This window comes from Anser brachyrhynchus (assembly GCF_964034855.1).
Source record: "Anser brachyrhynchus genome assembly, chromosome: 22".
Classification (NCBI taxonomy): domain Eukaryota; kingdom Metazoa; phylum Chordata; class Aves; order Anseriformes; family Anatidae; genus Anser; species Anser brachyrhynchus.
This window is the reverse complement of record NC_137715.1, coordinates 4,881,890-4,906,514: the sequence shown is the minus strand read 5'-3', so window position 1 is coordinate 4,906,514 and position 24,625 is coordinate 4,881,890. Positions and strand designations below refer to the sequence as shown.

Sequence of the window (24,625 nt, the reverse complement as noted above, 5' to 3'; positions counted from 1 at the left end):
TCAGTGCTACTGGCATTTTTGCAGGTAGCATGAGAAATACTTTGTGTGCTCCTCGTGTGGATGGGGGAAGCCTTTGTGGAAGTAATTTGTATTTCTCCTCCTTTGTGCAGCGTTCAATAGGCAGAAGGGATTTGGTCTGATATAACAGATTGAGGCTTCTTAGTGACATAATAACAAACCTGTAGAAACTTTGTGTTATGCAGGCTGTCACCAGGATAAGCCAAGCTGGAACAAAATCTGTCTTCTCTCAGAGCGGAAATAGCCGAGAAGTCACTCCAATTCTTGTTGCACAAACACAGAGCTCTGGCCCACAGACAAGGTAGGAAAATAAAAATAATTCAACTTAGAACTATCTTTTGCTTCTCCTTTCTGAAAGTTTTGGGGATTTTTAAATTTATTTTCCACAGCCTGTTTGGGTGTTTCTGCAGAGTTCTTCTTTTAGATAAGGAAGAAGCTTATTTTTTGTTAGGGGAAAAGAACTTCATTGGATAGGAAGCTTGTGCGTGGTGGGTAGTCTTCTTGTTCTAAATCTCTTTGGGCAGTTAAACAGCTTCTTCAATAAACATTAAGGTAGTTGAAGATCTGATCATGTTCTTAATATGCGACAGGTAGATCTGTTTTTCCATCCCTTTAAGATGGGAATACCTGCACTGTTGTACCTGAGCAATTTTCTTTAACACAACGATAAAATTGTGTTAAAACTTGCTCAGAATGGAACCGAGAACTTTAATATAATGTGGTGTTTGTTTTCAGTACAACACCTCAGGTATTGAGCCCAACAATTGCTGCTCCACCAAATGCACTGCCTCGAAGAAGCTCTCGCCTGTTTACTAGTGATAGCTCTACAACAAAGGTAACAAACTTCATGCAGTTTTTTCAGACTTGTGGGGTTTTTCCCTTGCACATGCCACTGCACTGACTAATAATTTCCCCATATGCATAGCAATTGTAGCAGCTTAAGAACAGGTTCTCTAATGAGTAGAACTTACAAAATATCTGACTGTGAAACACATCATGATGCTGTAACATGTAAATTTTCAGTCTTGAGAATGCTTAACTAAGACTGAGAACAAGAATATCATAAACAAAACCAAAGATGTGCGCTGGGATGACAAATGCAGTGGTTCTGTTAGCTGTCAGTCTATTTGGTAAGGCGTCGTGTTGTTCATATTTATTGAAAAATTCATTTTGGGTGGATGCTTTGCTTTTCTAAAAGCAAGCTGTATTTTTCATACCAGTTTTCTGCTCCATAAACAATGGAGAAGGACACCAAAACGCAAATACTCATGAACTGTAGTTACCATATGTGAATGTTTGCTGTCTAAAAAAAGGACAGCTAAACATTTAATGAAGTTACAAGGTGTCTGTATACTTAAGTTTAAAAGCAAAATGGCTGGGCATACATACATTCTTACACAGTTCACTTGCAGGTTTAGTAATCTGAATTCAAAAGTTTCTTATACGTGTAACTCTTGTTCTTACTTTCAGGAAAATAGCAAAAAATTGAAAATGAAGTTTCCACCTAAGATTCCAAACAGAAAAACAAAAAGTAAAACAAATAAGGGAGGAATAACTCAACCAAACATAAATGATACTTTGGAAATTACCAAACTAGACTCTTCCATCATTTCAGAAGGGAAAATCTCTACTGTTGCACCACAGATCCAGGCTTTTACGCTACAAAAAGCGGCAGCAGGTCTGTTTGAATGCTGTCAAACTTAGTAAATCCACCTTTTTATGGTTTAGTGGGGAAAAAATGCTCTATTTTTGTTTCCTGTTCTTAGCCTGCACCTATGACCTTTGTATAATTGTAAAGATTGATTGAATTCAGTATATTCTAGTTAACTTAAAGAGAACAGGTGTAGTAGTAGTAAAAAAAAGTGTCTATCTGTAAGCAAATCTATTCATCAGCTCTGGTCCTTATTAGGGATTAAAATATTTTCAGGCAATACTCTTTGAAACTTAGTCAAAGGAACTATAAGGAATCCAATCATTTTCCCTCAAAATTGGGTTTATGTAGTCTATTCTCCCTCCTTATTTCCCATTTGTTTAAAAGCTTGTCTTTATCCAGATTGTCAGAAAATCCTAGACAAACTGTTGAATTACTCTTTTGGCTCGATAGAGTTTCCGGGCAGCAAGCAGAGGTATCCATGGATACCAGACGTGGAAACTCTGCTTCAGACCTGAAAAAATGTTTGAATTGCTGCTGTAAATGCAAAAAAATCCACTTGTCCTGAACTTCAGTTTCTCTCTTCCTGGGTGTTCTGTTGCTGACTTAAGAAGTTGTTGGTATCTGACTTCCATTACAAGGGTTGCTGTTTAGAATATTATGCCTGAATTAAGAGGGTATAGGCCTGTTTGGGAACTCTTGGGAGATTTTAATAAGTAAAATCAGGAGCAGTGCCTGCACAATTGAAGAGCTTAAGGGATTAGTAGTTTCAGCAATCCTTTTTCCATTTTTATTTATTGTATTTTTCTCCTAGAAGGTTTGATGAGCCTTCTTCGGGACATGGGGAAAGGTTATTTAGCCTTGTGTTCATACAACTGCAAAGAAGCGATAAATATTTTAAGCCATTTACCATCTCACCACTACAACACTGGTTGGGTGCTGTGCCAAATTGGGAGAGCTTACTTCGAGCTGGCAGAATACATGCAGGTAGGAACTGTGTGGTTGGTTCTTACTCTTTTCACTTCTGTTTTGGAAGCTTTGCGGAAAACCTGCAGACTTCCTGTGAAAGCTATGGGAAGTTTACAGTTGATATAGCTGTATAAACAAGGTATGAATGGTAAAGCTATATCTAGAGTGGATTTAGATCTTGAAGATGCTGAGAATGCTTTAGGCTTATTTTAATGCTCGAGTTATTTTCTCTTGCATCCAGTCATTGGGGTCTCCCCTGCCTCTTCCTGTCTTCACCCACAGCTGTGCCGATGTAACTGTTTGTACTGCAGTGTTGTAAATAAGATCACTGAAACTATTTGGGTTCTAAAACCAGACGTCTCGCCCCCTTCTTAGTTATTGCAGATCACATCAGTGACCTAGTTTCCTTTGCAGCCTCAGAAATGACTGCATTTGTACAGCTGAGGTGATGCCAAACTGCTTCAGAAACAGAAGCGAGCAGCTAAGGGTAATCCAGCAGTAAAACTCTCCTTATCGCTGTTGTCCTGATAGTTGACGTGCTCATTTCCTTAGGAGAAGCTTTTCAAACACTTCTGATATGTTGTGTGCAGGAGACAAACAGGTTTCAGAAGCAGTTTCTAGATTGTGCTGTCTCTACTCAGGCTGTATGTTACTGCACAACTTAATAGTTAATTTTGAAAACTGAGGCTACAGACCTTGGTGAGTTTCTTAGAACTAGTGTTCTTCCCTTGTTGCTACTTTGAGTGTTATAACTTGGAAATTATGCTTCTGAAATAGAAGTCTACATCAGAAGGACTTCATTAGTCAAGTGTTCATAAGAAGTGTACCAGTTCCAAATGAAAATAAAGTGCCTGTATGTGCTGTCACATTCTTACTCACACCCCATCCCTGCATCAGCCATGTTCAGTGCAGGAATTCTCACATTGCCTTTTTGCCTCATAATTAATACACAGTGTTTGGAGGGATATAGCACTCCGTTATGAATGCAATACCTGCCATCTGTTAGAACAGCTAATAATCAGGACTGACATACAAATCTTTTGCTGATGATGTTTGCTTCACATGTGCACTGCGATAGAACAGTCACGTAATCAGAGACAGCAGCAGGGAGGGCTGGCTGGGTTTCTGCTTGGCCTAACTATATTGGGATACGGTTATTTCCTTTACTTGGAGGTGATGTTAAAAATACAACAGGACTGATAGCTCTGCATAATACACCTGCAAAGCAAAGAGGATCCTCAGCCTGGACACAGGAGGTTTCTAACCTTGGCCTGTGTGCTCTGCTTTGGTGGGTGGAATCTTGTTTTAAGTTTGATTTCTGATTTCTGTTCTTAGGCTGAGAGGATATTTTCAGAAGTAAGGAGGATTGAAAACTACAGAGTGGAAGGCATGGAGATCTATTCGACTACGCTGTGGCATCTGCAGAAAGATGTTGCGCTCTCTGTTCTTTCAAAGGATTTGACAGACATGGATAAAAACTCACCAGAGGTATAAAATACTGTGGTGTTAAATGAGAAGAGTAACTGTGACAAAATCAATGATTCAGAACAAAACTCTGAATTCTAATCTAGCTCGAGTGTGTTCTCATGTGAGAACTGCTTGGGAAACTGGAGAGGGAGGTGGCAGGATTGCCTCTTGAACTGATGATGCCTGAAATGGCTTCTTGGTGTTAGAATATAAGCTTACATGGAACAGGTCGAAACCTTTTATCTGTTAATGGTTATTTAAATTTGCATTGGCACCATTCATCCAGGAAGATCATGGATTAGTCAGTCATGCCTATTAATGCCAGTATGTGAAGATAAAGAATATCTTTTCCTGTACCACTTCTTAATTGCTCTAATTCACTGGCACATAAAACATATTTGCTCTAGAGCTTATTTTCCAACAGAATATTGCACGCTTGTATGCTAAGGTCCATTGAACCTGCAGAGTGTACAGCAGTACAGGCATGATATGCAAAAAGACCTCTCTTAATATTTGTCACAGTACAAGTAATGAGTGTGTGTGTTTATAAATGTGCTCTTAACAGAGCTGAGAAAGCTGTAGAGTTTTTTCTTATTGTTGGAGGAGAGAATCCTGTTTGTGTCTTCCTAGTAGCTTGTCTAACAGCAGAGGGGGAAAAAAACAATGAAGGAGCAGGTCAGTAAGTTGTAGTAAGATAGCCTGGAAAGGAGAAAATGCAGATAATAACAGATAATAACTCTAATGGAAGTAATGGAGAACAGTTAGAGAATTTGGCAGTGATGCTAACAGTTTGGGAAAGCAAGGGGCCTTGTCTATGATACTTCACTGTCTTGATGATGGGTGCTGAGCAGGAGGGGGAGAGGAGGTTGCTGCTAAAATTGTTACTCTGCAGCTTCCAGAATCCTGGAATGTGAGGAGAGTGTGGATGTACTCTCCATCGTTATTCATGGATATCCAAGATGTTTTATTTCTAGCCTTTCAACAGCTTCAAAAGCTTTAGTCATCAAAGTATCGAATTGGCACAGATCTGATGGCTGTCTAGATGCTTGATTTCTGTACTTCAGCTTGTCTAGCTCAAAGGGATATTTAGCCCTATCTTCCTCAGAGGCTTAACTAACTCTTGTATTATTATTATTAGGACTATTTATAATCTAGTAGGAAGTGAAAACTAAGTCAGTATTGGGAAATCTGTTCATCTCAAACTGGTTGTAAAAGGAAACTGCTAACTTTGGAATGCTGTTTTCACTAGGCGTGGTGTGCTGCAGGAAACTGCTTCAGCTTGCAACGAGAGCATGACATTGCAATCAAGTTCTTCCAGAGAGCCATTCAAGTTGATCCAAACTATGCTTATGCCTACACCCTTTTGGGACATGAATTTGTGTTAACAGAAGAACTAGACAAAGCATTAGCTTGTTTTAGGAATGCAATCAGAGTCAACCCTAGACACTATAATGCATGGTAAGTCATGCTTCAACCCTTTTGTGTTGCGTGTGATGTGGAACACCTTTTGGAGAAAAGCTAAACGTGCTGCCACTGGCAATGTTTTCTTAGCACTGTTCTCACTAAGAAGAGAGCAAAGCCATTCCTGCAGAAGATGTGGACCTCATTTTTTCGTTAAATACTTACTCTACGCAGGGAGTGCAAGAAATTAGAGCTTTTCTGGTTTCCATTGATCTTTTGGGCTGTGTTATGCCAACTATTCTGTTCTCTGTGCAACACTCCTTGTGCATCTAGTTGTTTGTTCTTCACTTGCAGCTGGACAGGTGAGATCTGTCCCCTTATACCTTAGGATATAATCTGCTTCTTGTAGCTTTTTTTGAGGGGAAAAAATACATAAAGTAGTAAAATTCAGGTTTGTTAATGTAAGTCACCTAATCTTTTAGAGGCTTCTATACGCTTTCTACTTTTGTCGCTCTTCAGCTAGTTTTTTTGTGTATCGGATATGAATTCTTCAGCCTATGCAATCAAGAGAAAAGTAACTTTAGTCATAGAACTTTAGTCATAGCTTTCTCCTATAAAGAGTCACTTCTTACCCTTGATGGGGTGGCCAGTCTATATGCCACTTCTACCATATTCACTGACAAAGGTTAGTTTACTCAGAATGCAGTCTTACTTTACATTATTTTTCTGTTTGCAGGTATGGGTTGGGAATGATTTATTACAAACAGGAAAAATTCAGCCTAGCAGAAATGCATTTCCAGAAAGCACTTGATATCAATCCTCAGAGCTCAGTCTTACTGTGCCACATTGGAGTAGTAAGTAGTCTGTACTCGGCTCTCTCCTTAGGTTTTAATCTGCCTCTGTACTTTGCTTGCAGTAGTCCTACTGAACTTGTTTTAAGCACAAAAGTACAAGCTCAGAGTACCTGTTAGAGGATCTTAAGTGCCATATGAATCAATAGCCGTGGGATTAATGTGTCAGGAAAATAAACACTCCTCTCTCCTCACCCCCAATTGTTTTTAGCCAGTAATGAAATATACTATCAGGTTGTGTATGGGAGTAAGCCAAGTTACTAGTGGTATAAAAATCAAGCCCACGTGCAATTACTCATGGGAACATCATTGAATTTGCAGGGCTATCTGGAAAACTGGTCATTTGTCCATCTGCCACTGTGGTACATAACGCAGTACCTCAGCCATAAGCCTCACTCCAGCAAATGCTTGCTCACAGTGTGGTGAAGCAGTTCTCGGATGTTAGTGATGGCAACTAAAGGCTGTGCAAGCATGAACGGTGGTAACCTGCTGGCATTCACTTACCTGTTATGCAGCAGCAAAGTTGTCAGGGTCTGTAGGAACAGTAGGATTCTTACCACTTAAGCGCTGAGAATGGCATTGAGCTTACTCCTGGCCAAAGGCTAGATGACTTCTGTCCGCCAGTGGATGGAGGGTGTTTTGAAGTGGTGATGGGGAGAGGTGAAGCTTTCTTCCTGTAAGAAAACTTGCTTTCTTAAGACTTGGTCTGGAATTGGACTACTTTTTTTTTTTTGAAACATTGTAAACAAATATAGCAGCTGATCTGCCAGACAAGTCTATTTGGCCATTTTCCCTCTTTAAGGTTTTCCTTCCTTTCTTTAATAGGTCCAGCATGCACTGAAAAAATCTGAAAAGGCTTTGGATACTTTAAACAAAGCTATTAACATTGACCCCAAGAACCCGCTATGCAAATTCCATAGAGCTTCTGTATTATTTGCAAATGAAAAGTACAAGGTAAGATTTGGTACGCGTAGACAACTTTAAATTATCTTTAAATTGTTACAGCTATGAATGGGGATGCACTGGTGGCTGAATGTTAACTGATAAGCACTGGTAGCGTCAAGGCTTGCAGCATGAGCAGGAAGATTGACCTATCCTGTGGAGTCTAACATAAAGCATTTGTTTTGGCAAGTGCCACTTTTGCAATATGTTAAATTTTTTGATTGTCATAAAATCTGAAGCCAAAAGGTACCTTTTTAATTAATATTTTAGTCTGACCCTGGAAAAAGAAAGAAGGGGACGTTATTGCAGCTGTCACCAAGATGGGGCTGTGTTATTGTGAATTTCTATTAAACTACTAAAAATTGGCTCAGCAAACAGCCCCACAGCAGATTACAGCAATAAGAACTAGCCATTTCAAAGGCTGTATTATCAAGTAAAAAATAGGAAGCCAAATAATTTCAGTCTTTCAGTCTGATCCCTTGCTGACTTGTACCCTATTTATGAGTGGAGATGATCTTCCCACAGTCTGTCTTTCCAGTGACTCTGTCCTCTGGCCTGTTTTTCTTGGCCGCAGAATACAAGCTGCAGTCTGGCTTCTGAAACCTTGCTTCAGAAATGTGTGTACATATGTAAAGGGAAAACTTTACTTAGAACTTGTTTTGAAAATTCATAATGTAACCAGTTAAACATAAGAAGTATTAAGGTTAAGGACTTACTGAAGTGCAATTTGTAGATTTATTTCTAAAAATTAAAAGCAGAGGATAAATACAAGAGCAGAAGAATGTTAAATGTTTTTCTAGGAGACCAAAGCCCAACAGACTTCCTCTGTTGCTATAATAACCTACAATCTTTACATGAGGAACTAATGTAAAAGAAGCTTTAGGTTCTTCTGAGTCTGTACTGTTTTTGGTGGAGTATACTGTATGTAAATGCCAGGGTTCTCGTCAGCACTAAAATGCAGTTCAGTGATGTTGTAACTGGTTGCAGACTGCTAGCTTGTACTGAATCTTTTCTCTTCCTTTACAGTCTGCTTTACAAGAACTTGAAGAACTGAAACAGATTGTTCCCAAAGAGTCTCTTGTTTACTTTTTAATAGGAAAGGTAGGTGGAACTTAACTGTGTTCGTAAGTACTTTGCTTTTCTTCATTGCAGAAATGTATGCCTAATGAGGAAATTTGATGCCTGTCACTAAGCTGCTTCCATTTGGGGCAGTATTCTAAAAATTCCCAGAGCTTTAAATAAGACTTACTGCATATAAACTCACAGCTTTATCAGCTTTTAAATGCAGAAGACAGGAGCAGCCTCAAGGTATTTTTAAAACCAAGAAAAAATAACTCAGGCCCCTGTTGTTCTGTGTCTTCTTTGATTTCACTACTGTCAACCTGAAATAATTTATTTTAGAAACTGCGAAATAGATCTCTATTGAGATAATTCACTGAAAAAAGATGCAGTGGTTATGCATAGTTGTATATTTTTCCTTGAAAATTGAACTTCATGAAGGCTTGATCCAGTATTATAGTAATGATGGAAATGGTCTATCCCTCAAAATTAAGAATTTCTATCAGCCAGACATGTTGGTTATATGGACATGAAGCTATTCAAATATTGAATCACACTCCAATATGTCTTCAAATGTTGAATTAGTATTTTTGGAGTACTTTTAAGTCTCCATCAGTAGCCTCAATGTCTCATTCAGTTGATGGTCTTCCCAGAAGAATTGTAGAAAATTCTTTCTACATAGGTTTGGAAAGCAAGAAGCCTTTATTCAGGCTAATAGACTAGACTAGCACAGGAAAAGATGTTTCTAGTCCATCAGATGTGTTTACATTCCAACTTTTTGTGTTTAATGCCAGAGAAAAGTAATCTGGTAATAGAAGTCCTTCCTTGGCAATCCTCTTTGCAAAACTTAAAGCATATTAGCTGTTTTAAATTCTGTAGGTAGTCATTAGGAAGCAACAAGACAAACTTGTCTCTTTCACAGACTGGGTAACTCTTAATCAACGAGACTTTTTTTTGAATTAGAGAAGTAAAAGGATTTGTGCTGAAATTTGTTGACTGGTGTTTATCCAGTAGTAGCTGGACCTCTAAATTGGTGTTAGTTGCCATGTCTTGACAAACCTGAGAACTTCTGCTGCTTAAATCTTAATACAGATAAATTACATGTTTGCCTGTCCTTAATGACAAGGAGCAATTCTTTGTCACCATAAACTTGCTCTGAAGGTAAAATATATTAAAATGTATACTAGATTTGGTAATGCACTGTTGTGAAAATGTTCCCAATCAGTTTATCAGGACAAGCTAGGTGATGTTTAATATTGGCCCTCCCCCCCCCCACACACCTGCTGTAGGGAAGAATATAAGGTTACTCTATGCATGTGGTTAATGGTTCACAAGACTATTCTCTCTGTCTCTGACAATAGAAGGCTGAGACTTTGGGCTTTTCCTGAGCAAGTAGTAGACTTGGGGGTTACAATGACTGTAAAAACTGGAAAAGAGGGAGGCAACACGAAACATGCTAAAAGCTTTTATACCACCCTGCTGCCACAGTTGCAAAACATAAATTATATCTGAAGAGCCACTTTCTTATGTTCTTGAATCTGTCAGCTGCTAATTTCTTTTAATCCTTTTGGCCACTTAAGTAGGAACACTTGCATGCTCTTTCCACACACCTTTTCTCTTTACCTTTTGACTTGTGTAATAAATCTTGTGTGTACTCTCCATTGCTTTTCATAAGATATTAGTTAACTGGCTTAGTATGTTTCTACAAACTTTCAAGTAGCAACTTTTTGTAAATGTAACATTTTATGCTTTTATTTTAGGTTTATAAAAAACTGGGTCAAACTCATTTGGCCCTAATGAATTTCTCATGGGCGATGGACTTAGATCCCAAAGGAGCCAACAACCAGATTAAAGAGGCTATTGATAAACGTTACCTTCCAGATGATGAGGAACCAATAACTCAAGAAGAGCAAATAAATGAATGTTACCCCTATGAATCAGGTTTGTATTTCCAACCCTTTGTCATTCAGGGAGGTATTTCTGCTTAGGTGTCACCTAGTGTCTGTAAGTAGGAAGAATTCCAGGCTTAAGTAAAGCACACTGCTCAACTTTGCTGCTCAGCAAGTAAAAATTCAAAGTTCTTGATTCACAAGAAGGTACGTCTTATTTTAGGTTTACTATGAGAAAGGATTATGCCTTTTCTTTAGGATATGTAGATGGAGTAGGACAAAAATAATGCTGTAAAGTCACACAACTCATGGTTGGTTAATACCATCTTAGGAAAGAACAAGATGTTCCTACAGCCTCCACTCTTCCCCCATAGAAGCATCAAATCATGCGATGTAACTGAATGGTAACTAAAATTATCTATAGATGCTTTGGGAGAAATTAAATAAACTGGATGTTAGGTAAACATCTTTGTCTGGAAAACATCAAAGGTAGCTTTTGAAGAAGGAAGTCAAAAGTTTCACTTGAATCGCGAGTAAATAAAATGCTCCCAAATGCACTACTTGGAATAATCCACAGAAAGGGATGTCCCAGATGTCTCCCTTCTTTCTAAGATGATGTTGTGAGCTTAAGTTCCAGTGAAGCACAGAGTAATGTTAAGCCATAAATATTGAGCTCTCTGATACAAACTGAAATAGTGGTGGAGAATAAATACTAATAAGCAATTTAGTTCTTTCCCTCCAAAGAAGAACAAAAAGAAATTCTGAAAATAATAATGTATGCTATGTTCTACAATCCAAAATCTTCATATGAAAAAGTTATGGTAACTGTATATCATACTTATTTTTATTGATTCTGTGTACAGTGTGCTTTTTAATAATGGAACTATCCTGCGCTGTGTTTCCTGAAGTATCAGACTTTTCTTCTCCCTGCTGTTGTAGTTGGACTAACCTAGAACACTGGTTTACTGGGGGCTGAGTGTGTTTCTGACCAGAAGATGGAGACAGAGTACTTGAACTTCTGAGCAACACTTAAGTCACAGAGCATTAAAAAAAAAATAAATCTGTCCAATAAACATAACTGAAATAAAACAATGTCCCAATGTCCATGTTTAAGCTGTGTGTAGACAGTTCGGTTTCCTTGGCTCTTCAGATAATGTAGATGAGTTTCACAGTGTCGGCTGAATAACATTTTTAGGATATGTGAGATAAGTGGAGAGTTGCTTTACAATATGTTGGCTAGTGTAAGCCATTTTGTGCTTTAAATTCCGTAGCATAGAACTTGATGAGTCTATTGTGCAGGAAACCTGTAAAGTGTTTGCCTTAGAGCAGCAAAATCATCATTGTTTCTCTACATGAAACCTCTTAGTCATTTGGGAAATGATAATATGCTAAATTCTACTATAGAAAGACTCAAGTTGCACTCCTGTGTGTGAAGAACCGTGATTAGATATTTACCTTGGTACTAATTTAAACTAGTATAGAAGTTAAATATTTAAGGGTAGCTTCTCATATATATGTATTTCTCTTTTATGCTGTGCATAGCATGCTGTCTTTAGATTTCTGCTGTTTTTTGAGTAGTTTTCCTGGAAGTTGTAGGCCAGCAATCATCTGAGCTGAGTGAGCAGAGTAATTGAGTGTGAGAAACTTATGTATGCATTTATTCAAAGCAATTTTTCCCCCATATTTTATGCGGTAGTCTTTGTCATGAAAGCAGGGAGCAACTAGAGACTGCCTAATGCTTCTAATTTAATATTATTTGATTGTGAATTGAGTGGACATGATGCACTGATGCAGTGGGTAACTGATGTGAGCGTATTCAAGTATCTGGTATGATTTGAAAGAGTTGGGAGGGTTAAAATTCTTCTAAGGCGGTTCTGGAACCCTCCATACCCATCCCTACCTAGCCAGGCATTGGGAATTCCAGATATTTAACAGAAGGTATCTAAACAGACATTAAATTAGGCTGCATGTTTTTATAGTACATTATGTTAATTCCTTTCTAAATGCATTTATTTAGACTTCATTAAATTGACAGGGGTTGACTTATTGCAAGGAAAAAGCCATATGGCCTAAAAGCATTTTGGGGGAAGGGGACAAAGGCAGGAAGTCTGTTCCACGTTGTTAATGAAGTACAAGCACGTTGCTGCTGTGTTTTTAACATGCTGGAGTTGGTTGTATAAGAATTTTTGTAGTGAAGCAGCCTCGTACTGTTTGACTACTTTGTGTGTTTTGTTGTTTTGTTTTTCTTTCAAAGTTGGCACAGATGAATCCCAAGAGAGCAGCATGACGGATGCGGATGACACACAGCTCCATGCAGTTGAAAGCGATGAATTTTAACCTCCAAAAGCCAGTATCTGGGCTTGAGTGTGTGACTGGTACTGTTGTGTTCTCCCCTTCCTTCGCATCCTGGGTCTTCACATCACTGAGCCAGCATTGTCATTATTCTCCACTGACACCATGAGTACACCACTCAGACTTTAAAACTGTATGCAGAATTAATGGCAGTGCAATATTCAGCTGCTACTGAGTCTGACTAGTTGGCTCGTACACATTTATGAAAATGACTGAGGAGGAAATACTATTTTTGGACTCCCCTTTGCTGGAAAAATATCACGGAAGAAAGACTTGTGGTTTGCTGTAACGAAGCCAGTAGATGCGGGGATAGTACTAATGAAGCAGTGTCTTGTTCTTTTTCCAGAAATGTGTCTTAGTTTGGTTCTTTCTTGGTAAGCAGAGTGCTGAACTTCATTTCCAAGTTCTTCGAGGACAGTGTTGACAAATGCAGGCTGTTAAAGACTTTTGCATATTGTAGTGTAACTTAAATGCCAGGGAATGTACATGACCATAAAGCTGCAGTGTTTCCCGTGAACAAATACAATGCACGTGCTCAGGACTGGGAGTGTCAGACTACATAAAATGCTCAGTGTGCCCACTTAGAGTGCAAACTTGCAGGAGTGAAAACGTAGCAGGAGAATCACATTGCAGAATCATAGCTTTCACAGAATGCTTTCATGTTCTAACCAAGAATTAATTTATTCACCTAGTTTCTAAAATGTCAATGTCTTACTTTGTACTTCAGAGAAACAAGTCGGCAACACATTGCTTCATTTTTCATCTACCCCTTGACTTGTTCTTCCCAGTGTGAGAATAAAAATTAATAAAGGGCGAAATCAAAGAGCAATGTAGATACAACTTAATGTGGAAACATCAAACCCTTAACCAACAGCGCCTGTGTCTTTCTGAACAAATAAACTGGGAAGACCGTGGAAGCCTTAATGCAATCAGAACCTTGTACTCAAATGCATCAAGTAATTGCCTAAGATAGTGTCCTTTTTAAAACTGTTTTCTAAAGTGTGGTCCAAGCAGTGTGCAAAAATGTGCAATTCTTTCTTTTTTTAAGCTGTTCTTTAAGACTCTTAAAGTACTTTCTCACTGTAGGAACGTAGACCCCTTTCCTCCTCTACTGAGGCTGCTGCTGTGAGAAGAAAACTGCCACAGTAACGAGTCTAAAATGATCTTTCTCTGTAGCATTTTGCAGCAACACTTGGTGCCCTTTATGCAGTGGCGATAAAGAAAGCGTATGATACGAGCAGTTTTAAAGAGCGATTTATGCATAATAAATTGGGAGTGATATAAATTTCATGGCAACATATTTGTCATCAATCTTAATTTTTTAAAATATTTATCTTTTAGGGGTTATGTAGTTACCTTTAGAACTTAAGCTTTTAAAACTGCAACCTTGTCTTACACCAGGCCCGTGCCCTGTCATGGCTCCTCGCTGGCTGTGAGCCACTGGGACGCCTTCCTCAAACAAAAATAATCCACAAGTGCTGTGTGGAAATACTGTTTTTTTTTGGAAGCAGGAGGACAAGCAGAGAGAAATAGGCGAGAACTCCCCTAATAGTGTGAAATGAAATCTGAAAAAAATGAGGAATGGTAGTTTATGAAAGGAGCCTTGTGCCTCGGCCGTGCACTTCAGTTCAGCTTGTGTCTGGATGGGGGATGAACTGAAACCACGACGTGTTTCGGCTGACTTGTGTGCTGAATCCTGCACGGCTTCCCGCGGTGATCGATGTTCTGGTGCGATTCCCTTCCTGATGCATCCTCCCTGAGGAAAATGCGGGGCTTGCATTTCCCAAGGGCTGTTCTGTGCCAACGGTAAAGCTCTCGCGGGGCCCTTGGGTTCCCTGGCTGTCACGACATCGTTTTTCCATCCAGATGCAATGCGCCTACGGTTTCGGTGCGTGTTCCTCGTGAGGCTTCCTCGAGGAGTCTGAGAGCACCCCACACCTCAGCAGAAGGTCTGGAGGCAGTACTTGTGTGAGTGCCACCACTTGATGCGTGAATTGCCTTCCTTTTGGTTCCCGATGTTTTCTTAAGCAGAAAGCATGAGTTTCTTCCCTCTCCCTGGGAGCTAGAAGACTCTCAGCTGAAGCCGGGGGGCCTTTTGTCTTTAGATCTAAAAAACGCTGGGCGCTTCTAGCTCCCAAAATTGCACACTTTTTTTTTTATCCTTTTCAGATCTGAAAAAACAGGTGCTGCTCTTGTGACTTTTCCAGGAGACTTGCTGCTTGTTTAACTGGGGACCAGAGGTTTAGGAAACTAGGTGGCTTTTTCCCTTCTCTGAAAATTGTGAACAACTGTACTAAGATTTCCAACACCCTGGCAAGAGTTCTTAACTCAGCTGGGGTGTTAAAAGGATTCTACCTTGAAGATTTAGTACTTAAAAACCGTCCTGCTGCTTTACATGTACATCGTATCTTAAATGGTTGCTTTTTTTTTCCTCCAAGGATATCAAGTAACATTTGGACCATGCTGCTATTTTACCTTCTAAATAGATACACAAAATTAGTGTTGAATCAATAACGTTTTGCTACTCTTTGAAGAGGGGCAAGGAGAAGGGCGGTGAGCACGAAGGCACTCTGACAGCCAGGTTTGGGCAAGGCTGTTCACTGAAAAGAATTAGGGAACTGTCATTTTCTTACAACAAAAATATGGAAAAATGCAAAGTGTGGGTGTGGTGTGTACTATTTGCATTGAAACAATGTAATTTGTCTTTTTTTTTTGCTTTCCTGACTTTTTATTTCAGAAATTGTACAGTCTTAGGGGAAAAAAGTCTTTTCTGTTAATATATTTGCGATTCATTAAAGGATGTGGAAAATCCAAATAAACTACTTTTAAAAGCAGGCTCAGCAGCAGGTGCTTTGGCTCGGTGTTGGGATGCAGCCTTCGGAGCGCGATGGGGAGAGCTCTGCGGGCGCAGCGATGCAGCTGCTGGGTGCCCCGGGGCTCTTTTCTGCCCTGTGCCACCTCGTGCGTCCCGGGGCTGTTCCTGCGGCCCCCTTAACTGGAAACCTGCCACCAGGATTCACAGGTGACACCATTTTTTTATTCATTACCCCAACAAGAGCTTATTCCTCCTTGGTAAAGGAAATTACAGTGATGTACACCAGAGAAATGGTCACAGCCTCGGCTTGCTGGGAAGGTGTGCTTGCCAGTACGTGCAGAAAGCTGCGGGCTCCGCGGGAATCCCTCCTGCATGCACGGTAGCCTTGGATTAAAGCTTTTAGCGCCGGGTCTGTTGTATCAGCCTAATCCGGTGACTTTTTGAGAGCCGGGTCTGGCTGTAAAAGTTGCACTGAAATTAACCCTCTCCTTCTCCCTTTCTTGCTTCTGTGCCTTTCGATGCCGGCCTTCCATGACCGCGTGCACAGGCACGGCTGTGCAGCTACGCGCCGGCTCCTGCAGCCGCCCTCCCGCCCCGCGTTGCGCGCAGCAGCGAGAGCCGAGGCGCTCTTCCTGTGCAGCTCTTCTGGGCACGTCAGGGTGAGTCGGGCTGCACGCTTCCTAGCGGCGAAGCGAAGCTTTGTCGATGGTTGGCTGAGCTTTACGTGCCTCCGGAGAAAAGCAAAGCTTTTTCTTTTATAAATGAGGTTTGACTTGTCAGCTGCGATACTCAATGGTAGCGATGCAGCGCGTATTAGGGCTCGGTAGCATCTCAGGACTTTCCAGCTTGGGAATGTTTTTGGCACTCGGTGTTTATGAGTGTGTACAGCTTCGTACGGGTACGTTGGGCTTTGCTCTGTGGTTCTTTGCTGCTGCAGCGTCTCCCTGTTCCCTGCCCCTCGGTCAGCATTAGGGACTTGATTTGGGCGAGACTCGGTAGAGGAGCAGGGCTCGCGTTGTTTGAAACGTGTTGTTCATTTCCCAGCTGAGCTGAGCTGAGCTGGTTTGAGAGGGGTTGTAAAGACCTGGCTGCGCATGGTGTGAAGAACTAGGTTTCTGAGGCAGGAAGAGTTCCTGATCCTCAGAGGAGCAGGGCTTAAAATTATATTAATGCAGAGAATCGAACTTCCTCCGCTTGCTTTGTCTATCTGCTTCTCAAAACGGTGCGGCCTGGGATGTCTCAGTTTGGATCCTGCTGTTGCATGAACTCAGGAAGATGTTCCTTGCCTGCAGTAGCAGCCTGGGGAATGGGGACAGTGAGGGGACCCGGTCCCTTGTTCGGGGTGGCAGTGACCCTGGTGGGGTGCCCCAGGCAGGGCTGGGGAATGCGGGGCTGTCGGTGCGGCCCCCACCGGCCCTGTCCTGCTGGGAGCGGGCGGTGGGTTCCGTGGCAGTTGGCTGTGGAAGTTTCCAGTGGCTCGGCCTGGATGGCTTGGGACGAGGAGAGTGTGGCCGGCTGGGCACGAGGAAGGCTGGGGCTGCACCCAGATGGACCCAGGAGAAGTCCCAAGCCCCCAGCCGGGGAGGGCTGGCATGTCCCAGCCCTGTGGATGCTGCCCTGGCCGCAGAGCGGGACCAGCTCCTGCGCCTCGCCTCGGCATCGCCCTTGCTGGAGCCCCTCCGTGAGAAAGGTAAACCCGACCACGGCCCCTGCTCCAGGGGGAGACCAAAGGATCCCCCCGAAACACACACACACGGGGTGACAGGCCACCCAAACGTCACAGCTCCACTGGAAACTGGCACTCCCTGCCCAAACCAACGGCCCCTGCACCAGCCCTGCCCGCTCGGGGACAGCTCAGCCCCGCAGCACCGGCTGTTGTGTTCAGCAGGATTGGGTCGGTTTGGGGATTTTTTTGGGGTTTCTCAAGCACAGCGCTCAGCAGGGTCACCCCCATGTCTGCTGGTGCCCCAATCACAGAACGGGGGCATCCCATCTGTGGCTCTGGCTACGATCCTCATTGCGCCATCAGGGTCTGGGCATCCTGGCCCCTGCTCTCGTGATGCTCTGACCCCTTCTCATCTGGGACCCGCTCTCCTGGCCCAGACAATCTTATATGGCCTTAAAGGATGAGGAGGTTTTCGAGAACCCTAACAGTACCAATAAACAGACACACCTCCCAGATCATAAAAGGAACCAAACCAAACCAAACAAAAAACACTTCCAAAGGTCTATTCCAGCAAAAATACCTTGGAAAGCCATGTCCAAGAAGGAGCCGCAAGTTCCTTTCTGCCGATCTTCACCTTCAGATGATTTATTGGTTAAAAATCTCCTTTTTAAAAAAAATCCTGTGGTTCATACACGAGGAACAACAGAAATTCCTTGTTGTTGGGACATGTGGAAAGCAACCTTAATAAGACAAGAGGATTAGTCTGCTAATTTCTGCCTCTTTTGGTTTCTCGTGTGTGTCTACACGGAGTTAGAAATGGAACCCACTGGAGTCTGATGGCAGCTTCTCTGCCCCGAGCTGGGTAGGAGTGCATCCCCTGCTCTGTTTTCTGGAAGAATGCTGGCTTTTAAATGTGCTGTGGCTGCGTTGCTGGCGGCCCCAAACAAGCAGGAATTCTCCTCGCAGGGGACCAGAGGCTCAGCCCGTGGCTCGGCAGTGCCGTACGTTTGTGACCGCCGTCGTTCCGAGCCTCCCTGCGCGGTGCGATCTGAGAATCGTTGCACCGGGCGCACACTGCAGCACCCCACTGCCGCCTGCCCCTTTTTTTACGTTTGCATTTTGATAACCCTGAAAGGCGTCTCATACGTGGGTATACCGGCTTTCGTCTCCTGAAAAATGGCATGAGCTGTAAAGGTCCCCGAGAAGCCGCAGATGATCCGGGTGTCCTCTCGCTGAGCCAGGACTGCTGCACTGGGAAACCCCGCTCCGTCAGATAAAAGCCGAGGAGCTCACCTCGTCCTCAGCCTGCTGGATGTGCACGTGTCACACCTGTGTCCCCGCTCTGTCCCCAGGTCCCTCTCTCGGCTCTTTCCTCCCTGCTTCGCCCCTCCTGCATCCCATGGGTGCAGGACACGGGCACCGAGGGGACAGGGGCCTGGTGTCGCTGGTCAGGCAGGAAAAGATGTTGCCTGTGGGACAGGGGCCTTCTGTCACCTGTGGGACATCAGCCTGGTGTCATTTGTGGGACAAGGGCCTGGAGTCACTGGCCAGACAGGAAACCATGTCACCCGTGGGACAAGGGCCTGGTTTCACTGCTCAGAAAGGCATGTCACCTACAGGACACAGGCCTGGTGTCACCTGTGGGACATCAGCCTCGTGTCACCTGTGGGACATCAGCCTGCTGTCACCCATGGGACAAAGGCCTGGAGTCACTGTTCAGACTTCCTGACCGTGTCACCCGTGGGACATGGACCTGGTGGCACTGGTCATTTAGGAAGCTGTGTCACCTACAGGACACGGGCCTGGTGTCACCCATGGGACAGGGGCCTTCTGTCACCTGTGGGACATCAGCCTGGTGTCACCCACAGGACAAGGGCCTGGAGTCACTGTTCAGAGAGGGAACCGTGTCACCATGGGACACGGACCTGGTGTCACTGGTCATCTGGGAAGCCGTGTCACCTACAGGACACGGGCCTGGTGTCACCCATGGGACACGGGGCTGTGTCACCAACGGAACAGGGGCCTGGTGTCACCCACGGCACACGGAGCTGTGCCCCTTATGGGCCAGGGGCCTGGTGTCGCTGCTCATCCAGGAAGCCATGTCGCCCACGGGACAGGGGCCTGGCGTCACCCGCGGGACACGGCGCGGTGGCACCCACGGCTCCGGGCCCCGGTGGCACCCACGGGCCCCGGGGCTGTGCCACCGGCGGGGCAGCAGCACCCTGCCGCTCCCCGCACACCACCGCTGTCCCCCGGGGCCTCGAGCACCCCGCCAGCCGCGGGACACCCGGCCTGGCCCCGGGCCGCCCCCGGGGCTGCGGGACGGGGCTGGGGGCCGCGTGTGGCGACCCCCCCCCGGGCGGCCCCCCCCCCCCGGCTCCCCCTCCCCAGCCGCTGCCTCCCCTCGGCGGGGCAAGGCCGGGACCCGCTCTGCGGCCCCCTCCGCCCCCCGCTCCCCATCCCTCGGGGGCGCGCCGCGGGGGCGCGCACGGAAGGAGGGGGGGGGCGCTGAAGGAGGGGGGGGGGGGGTCACCGAGGGGGGGGGGGGGTCCCGGCCCCCGCGGCGGGGGGCGAGCGGCGGCCCCGCATCAATCACCGGCCGGGCCCCGCCCCCCCGGCGCTGATTGACGCGGCGGCGGCCAATGGGGTGGGCGCATGCCCCGCGCTCAGCCAATGGGGGCGGGGGAGGGCGGAAGGTCCCCACTTCAAGGCTGGTTGAGCGGCGCAGGTAGGTGCGGGGCGAGGCGCCGCCGGTGCGGGGCGGGGGGGGGCCGGGATGCGGGGAGGGGGCGGCGCGGGACGGAGCCCCCCCCCCCCCGGGGTCGGGCTCCGTGGGGGGGGCGCCCTCACGGCTTCGCCCCCCCCGCCCTCCCCCTTCTCCACACCGGCCTCCCGCAACTTGGCTGCGGGGAGCGGGCCGGGCCGCGGCGGGGCGGGGGGCGCGGTACCGGGGGGGGCAGCGCTCCCCGGGGGGGGCTGCGCGCGGGGCGGGGACCCCCCCTCAGAAACCTCCCGCCCCCCCCCTTGCCCATCCCGGGCCTCCATTTTAGCCCCGGCGCATCCCGGGCCCGGGGGGGGGGGGGGGTTGGGGGGCGGTGAGCCCGTGGTGCCCCCCCCCGGCTTCACGGCCTGGCCCCGTTGGGGTCCGGTGTGGGATGGGGCTGGGGGGGGGGAAGTGGTGCTGGTGGCCCCCCCCCTGCCTCTCACCGCAGCCTCTTCTTCCCGCAGGTCCCGGATCTTCCACCGCCTCCTGAGCAACCAGAAACTTGCGGAGCCGCCGGGGATCCGTCGGGGCTGGGGGGATTCAGGACCCCCCCCGCCTGCGCTGCTGGTCGGCCCCTGGCATTGGGGATCCTCCTCACCTGGTGCTGCTCGTCGCCCCCCCTGGAATTGGGGATTCTCCTGCCTGCGCTGCTGGTCACCCCCTGGAATTTGGGATCCCCCCCGCCAACGCTGCTGCTCACCCCCACGGCCGCAGGTGGTGAGGATGGGGCTCACCGGCACGGCCAGCCAGGTAGGGTCCCCCCCCCTCATCCCGCCTGACAGCAGGAATTTCGGTTTCACCAGCTGCAAACCTACCCGAGCTGGGTGGGCTGCGTTGGGGTTTTAGGCTTCGGTTTGGTTTCTGGTGGTGCGGGGTGAGTCTGCACCCCCGCAGTAGTTTCTTGGCAAACGTCGAACTTCAAGATGGAGGTGCAGGACAAAACATGGGTGCGTTCCGTGTCTAAGGGGTGTTTTGCTCAAAAGCGGCCCGTGCAGCCTGGACCCGTGTGCCCACACGCAGGGAGATGTGCGGCCTCCTCTTGGGAGCGTGTGCGTGTTTCCTGGTACCACCTGTCTGCGTACACAACAGCACCTAGGCATCGAGGTGGGACTTGCCTAGAACAAGGAAGAACTACTCCTCGCACCATGTGCATCCTTAAAACCCAGGCTTACACCTGTCAGGTCCTCCTCGTTTGCTGCTGTAGCCTGGCTTTTGTGCGTGTCTGTAATATCGAGAGTTTTGTGCGCACCTGTCAGAGCAGTCTGAGGGGCTTGGCTTGCTCCCATGAAAAGTGGGGGTCTTAACTTGGCTTTTTTTTTTTGTATGGACAAGTCTGATCACCTTTCCATGCCTCTGCAAAGTGACCGAAGAGCTTCTGGGTCTCGAGAGGAGGGCCGTGAGGACTTGCTGATGCTTGCCACCTGTTATCTTGCAACTCTTGTTACGGGGTAAACACTTAGGTACAGCAATTAAGTTACGCGAATCTGAGTAAAGCCTAAAGTGGAGTGCTGAAGGCGAGAATATTTTCCTCCTCACGTAAATCTATAAGCCAAAACAGGCTGACTTTAGCCCAGTTACGAAGGGCTGAAAATTCCTTTTGTAATGGGAAAACCAAAAATCTTTACTCAGACCTTTCACGCTAACATTAGACAAATCTGCTCTGATTTGTATCTGATTTCCAGTTGGCTGACAAAACAAGCAAAGGCTCTTATTCTGTGTATACATAATAACAGCGAATCGTTGTGTGGGCTTTAAGCAGGAAAATAAGGCTCTGTTACAAGTTTTGGAGGTTATTGCTGAATTTCCCAGAAATCTGAGTTCCTACAACTCCTGCTGGAACGATGGGCAGCCAGTAAGTGGCTTCTCTGGAAACCAGTCCTCACTTCTGCACGGCGACCTGTTGGCTGAGCAGCGGTTTATCGTGCGTCGCATGGGGTTCGGTGTTCGCGTGGCCCTAGGATGTTGTCAGCCCGGTGATTTTCGTATGCCTGTCAGTGGGCGAGGGTCTGTGGCAGCCGGAGGTGGTGCTGATCCGTATAACAAAACGTCGGGATTCCAAACACGGGCTAATTGCCCTCGTGCTCCAGCCTGGAGAAGGCAGATGGGGGGCAGCCAAGTGAAATTCAGGAGTCCTTAAGCTGTGGTGAGCCTGAGAGGCGACGTCCATCTCGTGCTGGTGGCTGCAAAAGCTGCAGGTAGCGCCCGCACTGCGCAGCCTGGACCCGTGCCTGGTGGCCCCGGGGAGAACCTCGGCTCCGGGTGCCGGAGGGGTGCTGGAGGCACCCGCTTCTTCCAGCAGAGCGGCTCGGAAGCGGGCGCACGGGAGGATAACGTGGGATGCTCTCCGCAAGCTGTGGCAGGAGCCGAGGGGAAGGAGGTGTGCCCGTGGCGGCGGGTCACGTAGAACTAGCCAAAGCCTGCTGGAGAGCGTCCCGAGGAGGATGTGCAGACAGCCGCTGTGTCAGGCTGTCACGTCCGCTCGGCAGTTTTGCTTGGAGGCATTCAGGAGGAGCTATGTGGACCTTGGTTTTATTTTTTTTTTTGAGCGCTCGAGTATGTCTTCTGTTCCTGTGCCAATAGCTTTAAACCTTTGACTAGTAAGTGTTTGAATCCTTTTGTGTCCTGCGCTCCTGATTTGGGCTCAAACCGTGGCACCTAATATTGTTGTCATAGCCTGCGTTGTTTTTTTTTATAGTCATAAAGAAAGCAGCTCCATTATAGCCCTTAAGTCTTATAAAACTCTTTACCTGCAGCTCCTCAGCGGGGTGGGAGGGTGTTTTGGAGCAGAGGAGCAGGAGCACCGTGTGTTCTGCCTTCATGGCTAACAGCCGCAGGTGGAAATCTGCAAAGTGCTCCTCTGCTTCCCCGTGGTGGTAGCAGAACCGGGGGGCTCGCTGCCTCGGTCTTGCTGCTGTTCCCCTGCAGTCGTTCTGCTGTGCCTGCCTTGTTACAGGAAGTATCGTTAATAAGGAAAGCGTGTAGGGACTTGACTCTTTCCACCGATGATGTCTGATGTTTTCCTGCATTGCTGCGGGTTTGGAGGCAGGTGGATTTGGCGTAGACTGAGGAATTTGTGTGAAGCACCAAAACCTAGGGCTCGAAGACTTGAGGAGTGTTATCTCTGGAACAGAAGCGCTCAGAGCATAGCTAGGTGAGACTTGACTATGACCAAAGGAGTAAATAGTCAATAAGCAGCATATTTGATTACGTTCCTGTCTGGTTAAACTGCTGCAGCAGTGGTGGGTCAATAGCAAGGTATGCTTTTCCCTGAGTCTTTAAATCTAAACAGCAACAGAAACAGAAACTGATTCTGCTGTTAAAAAGGCTGGGAAGGACAATGTGGTGGAGGGGAGGAGGCTGAGAATTACAAATGGAGACTTCAAACTTCCCCAGCCAGCTTCCAGCAGTGTCCGTGGCTGGAGGCTGGCTTGGTTCTCAGATCACCCGTTGACTCACAGGAGGACGTGTGAGTGCAGGGTTTGGTGCAGGACAAGTCGGTGAAGGCATTCTGCGAGCCGTAGGTGTGGCTTGCGGATTTCCTTGCCTAGGATAAAGGGAAATACATCGAGACTTTGCAAGTGGAAGGAAGAAGGGCTGAGCTGCACAGCAGGTACAGATCTGGCCTTCCCCTCAGCCCCAGACTCCTGGCAGCAGGAACCCCGCTTGCTACGAATTGCTGGAATTCCTAACCAGACCTCGCTAGTTCTCCCGAACTTCTACATGAAACCTCCCAAGTCTTTGCCCAGCAGCCGGTGGAACAGAATGTTGCCCCTAGTAGTGGGGGCACACATGTGAGTATTGGGATTTGCAGTGCGCTGTCCCCCACGCCGTTAGCCTTTGTCTCCTGGTTTGATAAGACATGGGCTTCTCCGTGGGTAGAGCAGGATCGCATTTCCTTGTCCTATTTCTTTCTCCTTTTTCTCCGATATAAAGTACGTGTAAACTGAAATGGAAGGGATGCAACTTGTTAGAAGTGTGCTATTGCCTTACTTACAGATAAATAGCAGAATGATATCATGGGATCACGTACCGCGTGCTGCACAAAACATCATGATTCCCATAATGAAACATCACCTTAACTCCAGCCATCACAGTGTTTCTTAAATATCCAAGAACACTGATGAGATCCGAGGCTTATCCTTGCGCCTTTTGTGCAGTTTTACGTGCATGTTTTGAATGGATCTAAGCCAACCTGATAATATCGTTGGTAACTTACAGGGACATAAGTGATACAGGGTTACAACTAAACGTAGAACTGGATGCTTTACCCTCTGCAAGCTGATAAAACCTGGCTGTCGGACCCCAGCTGGACTAACGACCTAAATCCGGGGTGCTCTCCTGTGAATACTCGGCCTGCTGTTCTTTGGAAAATACTCCACTGTTTTCCCCAAAGTGGTGAAAATAGAGCTTCCCGTGAGGACTTTAAGAAGCGAGGCTTTTCTGTACAACATGCGTTGGTCTGATGCAACAGTGTGGAGTATTTGAGTAGTTTTTGGCAGGATGACACCAACATCTTTGGCAGGGACTCAGAAATACAGTGGCCAAGTTAGTTTGTTACCTTCGCTAAGGAGCCTTACATTCCCAGCCTCTCATCCTCGTGGAAACCATATTAACACATTTTGCAGCCGTGACTGTAATTGAGTCAAGATAGTTTATTACCCCGTCGCTAGCACTGACTGCCCCTTACCTCCACAACAGATTAAAACAACCCCCCAGCCTGGGTGGCGGTAGGACTGCGACCTCGGGAGTCGCGGTGCTTTCCAGAGCAGGCTCTCCGATGT

At 46.2% G+C, this 24,625-nt stretch overlaps 2 protein-coding genes across 11 annotated transcripts in view; both read left to right on the top strand.

Annotated features, from left to right (window-relative positions):
• CDC27 (cell division cycle 27) overlaps positions 1 to 15,433 on the top strand; it is a gene marked incomplete at its 3' end in the record, with an annotated part of 32,909 nt that extends 17,476 nt beyond the window's left edge. For 2 of the 9 annotated variants that reach the window (XM_080565577.1, XM_080565580.1), the window contains exons 9-19: positions 204 to 319; positions 754 to 853; positions 1,489 to 1,696; positions 2,487 to 2,656; positions 3,974 to 4,126; positions 5,355 to 5,563; positions 6,243 to 6,360; positions 7,183 to 7,311; positions 8,326 to 8,400; positions 10,119 to 10,299; positions 12,502 to 15,433. In XM_080565577.1, the coding sequence (XP_080421703.1) occupies positions 204 to 319; positions 754 to 853; positions 1,489 to 1,696; positions 2,487 to 2,656; positions 3,974 to 4,126; positions 5,355 to 5,563; positions 6,243 to 6,360; positions 7,183 to 7,311; positions 8,326 to 8,400; positions 10,119 to 10,299; positions 12,502 to 12,584 (1,542 nt within the window). Of the gene's footprint in view, positions 1 to 185; positions 320 to 753; positions 854 to 1,488; positions 1,697 to 2,483; positions 2,657 to 3,973; positions 4,127 to 5,354; positions 5,564 to 6,242; positions 6,361 to 7,182; positions 7,312 to 8,325; positions 8,401 to 10,118; positions 10,300 to 11,186; positions 11,340 to 12,501 lie in introns of those variants that run through there. The other 7 variants (XM_080565576.1, XM_080565575.1, XM_080565574.1 and 4 more) reach the window with 7 other exon arrangements.
• Positions 15,434 to 19,774: 4,341 nt separating this feature from the next.
• The window catches only part of KANSL1 (KAT8 regulatory NSL complex subunit 1), a 94,660-nt gene continuing 89,809 nt past the window's right edge, over positions 19,775 to 24,625 (top strand). Inside the window, exons 1-2 of one of the 2 annotated variants that reach the window (XM_080565408.1) lie at positions 19,775 to 19,808; positions 20,309 to 20,594. The gene's annotated coding sequence lies outside the window, so the exon portion shown is untranslated. Of the gene's footprint in view, positions 19,809 to 20,220; positions 20,595 to 24,625 lie in introns of those variants that run through there. The other variant, XM_080565407.1, reaches the window with a different exon arrangement.